General features: G+C 43.4%; 1 protein-coding gene across 1 annotated transcript; it reads right to left on the minus strand.

Annotated features, from left to right (window-relative positions):
• Positions 1-2,550: 2,550 nt before the first annotated feature.
• On the minus strand, positions 2,551-5,331 carry LOC131344817 (keratin, type I cytoskeletal 13-like). The gene is made up of 7 exons (XM_058377303.1): positions 4,887-5,331; positions 4,508-4,590; positions 4,068-4,224; positions 3,704-3,865; positions 3,485-3,610; positions 2,937-3,160; positions 2,551-2,850 (listed from the first exon to the last, which is right to left on the minus strand). The coding sequence occupies exons 1-7, from the start codon at positions 5,250-5,252 to the stop codon at positions 2,733-2,735; spliced, it is 1,236 nt and encodes a 411-aa protein (XP_058233286.1). The 5' UTR covers positions 5,253-5,331; the 3' UTR covers positions 2,551-2,732.
• Positions 5,332-6,000: the final 669 nt, after the last annotated feature.

Consider the following 6,000-nt stretch of genomic DNA (forward strand, 5'->3'; position numbering starts at 1 on the left):
ATTATTTTGTGACTTATTTTTTTAAGAAAAATTCAGAATAAAATTTTAAGTTTAGATTTTAAAGAATTGCTCTTCTTCCTGTTCTGTTCTTCTCCTTAGCCTGGGGTTCAGGGTATGGATGCTAATTCTGCTAGCGTGTGTCAGTGATGTTCAGAGGCGTGACATGAACCCTGACATTACCACAGTGTATTATTTCATTCCTGGATTCAGATTCCTTTGTTAAGACAGACTCGTCAGAACATGTCTAAACTTCCTCAGTACTGTGCTAATATTTCATGCGACTCTCACGTGTGGCTATCTCACACGGCCCTCACACACGGCCCTCACACACGGCCCTCACACACGGCCCTCACACACGACTCTCACACATGGCCCTCACACACGGCCCTCACACACGGCCCTCACACACGGCCCTCACACACGACTCTCACACATGACTCTCACACACGACTCTCACACACGGCCCTCACACACGGCCCTCACACATGGCCCTCACACACGGCCCTCACACACGGCCCTCACACACGGCCCTCACACACGACTCTCACACATGACTCTCACACACGACTCTCACACACGGCCCTCACACACGACTCTCACACACGACTCTCACACACGGCCCTCACACACGACTCTCACACACGGCCCTCACACACGACTCTCACACACGGCCCTCACACACGACTCTCACACACGACTCTCACACACGACTCTCACACACGGCCCTCACACACGGCCCTCACACACGGCCCTCACACACGACTCTCACACACGACTCTCACACACGGCCCTCACACACGGCCCTCACACACGACTCTCACACACGACTCTCACACACGACTCTCACACACGGCCCTCACACACGGCCCTCACACACGACTCTCACACACGGCCCTCACACACGGCCCTCACACACGGCCCTCACACACGACTCTCACACACGACTCTCACACACGACTCTCACACACGGCCCTCACACACGGCTCTCACACACGACTCTCACACACAACTCAAAAAACAGCTCAAAAAACAACCCCACACCATACCCCCCCACCACCACCACCAAACTGGCAACCACTAAACCCTGACCCCTCCATCAGATTGCCAGATGGAGAAGCGCGATTCGTCCCTCCAGAGAACGCGTCTCCACTGCTCTAGAGTCCAGTGGCGGCGTGCTTTACACCACTGCATCCGACGCTTTGCATTGCACTTGGTGATGTATGGCTTGGATGCAGCTGCTCGGCCATGGAAACCCATTCCATGAAGCTCTCTGCGCACTGTTCTTGAGCTAATCTGAAGGCCACATGAAGTTTGGAGGTCTGTAGCGATTGACTCTGCAGAAAGTCGGCGACTTCTGCGCACTGTGCTCCTCAGTGTGCGCTGACCCCGCTCTGTGATTTTACGTGGCCTACCACTTTGTGGACCGAGTTGCTGTTGTTCCCAATTGCTTCCACTTTGTTATCTTACCACTAACTGTTGATCATGGAATATTTAGTAGTATTTAGTAATATTCACTTACTGCACAGGTGGCAGCCTATCACGGTACCACGCTTGAATTCACTGATCTCCTGAGAGAGACCCATTTTTTCACAAATGTTTATAGAAGCAGTCTGCATGCCTAGGTGCTGGATTTTATACAACTGTGGCCATGGAAGTGATTGGAACACCCGAATTCAATGATTTGTCGGAGTGTCCCAAAACTTTTGGCAATATGGTGTAAATATCACACACTCCACCTGTACAGCTGACCTCATGGTGCAGTGTCCAGTCCTCTGTACAGCACTGAGAGTTAACACTTCAGTGGCTGAGGTGGTGTCCTGCCCGGGAATCAAACCTGGGACGAGCTAATTTAACTAGATAAATTACAAAAACTTAACTAGATAAATTAAAAGATTTAAATGTAAGTACTAACTCTAGAATGTATTTTTTTTTTAAATCAAGAAATTTGCTTGTTGATAAGATTGGCTAGTTTGGATGCTAGCATGACACACAGTTTTTGTTTATTAGCTGATGAGCCAGCAGTTTATAAAGTCAGCATTAGCTAGATTAGGACCAAAATCAGCTAGCAAACCTGCTATACCCTAACCGGAGGATGCTGATTAGTTTAATTTGCTATGAGGTTAATTTGTTTATGTAATAATATTAATCTTCTCGATGTGTTATTTGCATACTCCTTTTATTTATCTAGGCTTTAGCTTTGGGCTCAGGGTGTGACTTTTGATGGCGCTAACACAAGTGCTAGCATTATGTAAATGGTGACACAGCTAGTTATAGTGTGATTAAAACATCCTGAGTGTGAAAATAAACCTGATGAAATCAGAAATTAAATTAAATTTGTGTCTGAGAAAAAAAAACTGAACTGTTCTTGGTTTCCATCAGAAATGTTCCATAAATAATATTTAAGTATGCTTTAATAAAAATGAATAAATTATAAACTTTAATCTGATTTATAATCAGTGTTGTAATTTTCACTTTATGTATTATTTTGTTTTCCAACACAAACAATTAACAACCAAACTAATTATTATAAATAAAAATGTATCAATAAAAATCTATAAAAAGTATTGACATGTAGCTAATTATTATAGAGCTAGCTCTGGATTATTTGATGGAATCCAAAATCAACACCAGACACGTGAACTGCTTTGACTTGACTTTATATTTTCTCTGAGCATCGAGGAAACATCATGGGGCTTGAAGTCATCTCCTCACTGTATGGAGCTTCAGGATCTTTAACTGGTGATAGTTTTGCTCTCAGTAGTACTGGAGGAGCTGACCACTACCCCATCCACCACTTCCTCTGTGACGATCACCACCTTTCGATTGGTGAGGCTCGAGCTGGTTGTGGTGCTGGAAGAAAAAATAATGATGAGCAGTTAACATCTTAATAGTCTCCAAATCTACACAAATCACAGTTTTTATTCTGAAACACTCACATGGTGGTGGTTTCTCCATCCAGCAGTCTCCTGTACTCTGCGATCTCCAGCTCCAGTCTGGTCTTGATGTCCAGCAGCATCTGATACTCCTGAGCTTGGCGTGCGAGATCAGCACGAATGTGCCCCACCTGCTCCTCCAGACTCATCACCTGAACCTGATAGCCGGCGAGCATTTGTGCATAGCGGCTTTGTGTCTCAGTCAGAGTGTGTTCCAGAGACGCTTTCTAAACAGATGAATAAGAAGAAGAATATTTACAAAGAGAGTTTCAAGATTCACAAGAAATCAATGACCAGGATTAGTGATAATCTTCAGTGAACGTTTTTACAGTGTATTACACACATTTTCATAATGCTTAGTGACAGTTCTTTATCATAGTTAGCAAAAAATAAACCCTTATCTTAAGAAATTGTATGATATTGATTAGCATTCTGAGGATTAGCAAGAAATGAATGTAAAGGTTAGTAAAGGTTTTATATCACAGCATTGTGCTATGAATGTTGTTATTCTAAAATGAAGTGTCTGAAAGTTTGTGCTAAGAAGATCTCACCATGCTAATGTGTGACTGAAGTTCGATTTCCAGACTCTGAAGTGTGCGCTTGACCTCTGTGATTTCAGATCTGGACGTCTGGAGTGTTTCTGTGCTGATGGCCACCTCTTTGTTCAATGCTTCACTCTGTGAAGATAAAAATCATAAAATGAGTTAAAATTCTCAGAAAGATGCAGTTCTGAGCACTGAGTGTTAAGCATGCTCCAGCATCAGACTCACCTTGGTCTGGAACCAGGCCTCAATTTCTTTGTGGTTCTTAGTGGCCACGGATTCGTAATGCTCCCGGATTCCAGCCAAGATTGCTGTCAGGTCTTGCTGTGGTGCAGCATCCACCTCCACGTTCACCTGTCCACTCATCTGAGATTGGGCCAACTGGAGCTCCTACAGGAACATAGCCAAGACATGAGCTACTGATAGCATTGCATTCACAAAGACACAGTGAGGTGATGGAACTCCTCAGGGATCCCTTGGGTTTTTATTAAAGATAAGATTATTGCAATATCCTGAGTAATTGAGAATTATAATGATTTGCATCTATGTATGTGTCTAGGTTTGATGAAAATAGTTGAGGATCATGCCTCACCTCCTCATGGTTCTTGTTCAGATAGATCAGTTCCTCTTTCAGACCCTCAATCTGCAACTCCAGATTCGATCTGTCCAACGTAAAGTCATCCAGAACCTTCCTCAGCCCGGAGATGTCAGCCTCCACAGACTGCCTCATGGCCAGCTCATTCTCATACCTGAAACAATTATCAAAAATCAGTTTCCAGTTTCTTTCTGAAACACATGGAAAGGCCATTTTGAACACACACACACACACACACACACATATATATATATATATATATTTTTTTTTTTCTTTTTTAATTATTTATATTAAATTGTTGGAGAATCTGCTTAAAAATAAAGTTTCCAATTTTCCTGCAATACCAAACTGAACCACTAGGCAGCAAATACCAATCTGTTTCCCTATTTCCTTCTTCACATCACACCTTTTTATAAATATGTGATTTCAACACTCACTTTAGTCTGAAGTCATCAGCAGCAAGTTTGGCGTTATCGATGTTGAGGTACAGTTCTCCATTCACAGTCATAGCACTCTGAATCTACAAAAGAATCACAAACATAGTAAACATCAAGTAAAATATAGCTGTCTTTTAGTTTTTAGTGGTCACTACGATGACAGTGGAAGGCAGTAGTGAAGGAGCGGTTAGTGACTACCCTAATCCTTATGCCCAACATTTCTAGAATAATAACCTACTGCAGTATATTGTAATATACCAAGTGTGCTACATAAACACACTACTGTGACATAACTTCAGTACCCTAGTTAGTGCTTAAGGGAACAAGTTAAAGCCCTGCCATAGTAAGGATGTGTATCATGAGTGAATCAGGACCCTACCTTGGCCTGAAGATCTCTGATGGTGGCAAAATAGACAGAGTAGTTCCGGGCCTTGGGCGAGGCTTTGCTCTCGAGGAACTGATGGATCTTGTACTCCAGGTCAGCATTGGCTTTCTCCAGTGAACGCACCTTATCCAGATAGGAGGCCAGACGCTCGTTCAGGTTCTGCATAGCCTGCTTCTCATTAGCTGGAATATCAATGGCACTGGCAAGATTTAAGCCACCTTTAAAGCCGGAACTGGTGGTGGAGATGCACACTCCAGACCCTCCAGCTCCTCCATACACGCTCCTGGCCACTCGGGAGCTGCCAAGGCACAGGGTTGAGGAGGAGGAAGTGAAGCTGGGGCTTGTAAATGGGGTTGCCATGATAATGACGACGATGAAGAGCTCCTCTGGTCAGGCTCAAGAAGAATGAGCGGTGAGAAGAAACTACTGGCTGCTTTTAATCATGATAGGAAAGGTGGGTTTGAGGAAGAGAACAGGACATAATTCCTTAACAGAACATTCCTCAACCGCTCAAACTAGACCAACCTGTCCAAGTTGGACTGGACCAGAAAAGCCACCAGTAGTAATTTAAAAAGGTGGCACTATTTTTATGGTCAGAGGTCATACCAAAACTACATGATCTGGTCATCTCTGTCGTAAAGCACCTTTTCAGATATTTTCTAAGAATATTCTTCTAAGAAGGATACTGCTCTTTCCATAGTCTGGGTAATTTGTGGAGAGGGACTACATTGGAAAACATTGGTTAGTGTTTACTAGACACATACTGTATTTTAATGTGTGACCATGGATTATAAGGAATAGGTACTGATTCTAGCATAGATTCTGGACTGTGAGGAATTGGACATAAACAAGGTGCTTTGGGAACCACGTGTACTTGGGAACCAAGTATACTCTTGAGGTAGGGCTATATGTGGTTTTTAACAAAGTTAATTTATGAGTAGATTTCTTACCTGTGACTCGCCACTGCTGGATCTCAAGACATTGCTTGCACAGCAAAAATGGCTCAGCCCCATGATGGGCAAAGAAAAATGCTGTTGAGCTTGATCTACCAGTACTCTTAACTTGAGGGGCAAATGCAGACTGTAACTCCTGAATATTCATTGGCACC

Source organism: Hemibagrus wyckioides, linkage group LG24, assembly GCF_019097595.1.
Source record: "Hemibagrus wyckioides isolate EC202008001 linkage group LG24, SWU_Hwy_1.0, whole genome shotgun sequence".
NCBI classification, from domain to species: domain Eukaryota; kingdom Metazoa; phylum Chordata; class Actinopteri; order Siluriformes; family Bagridae; genus Hemibagrus; species Hemibagrus wyckioides.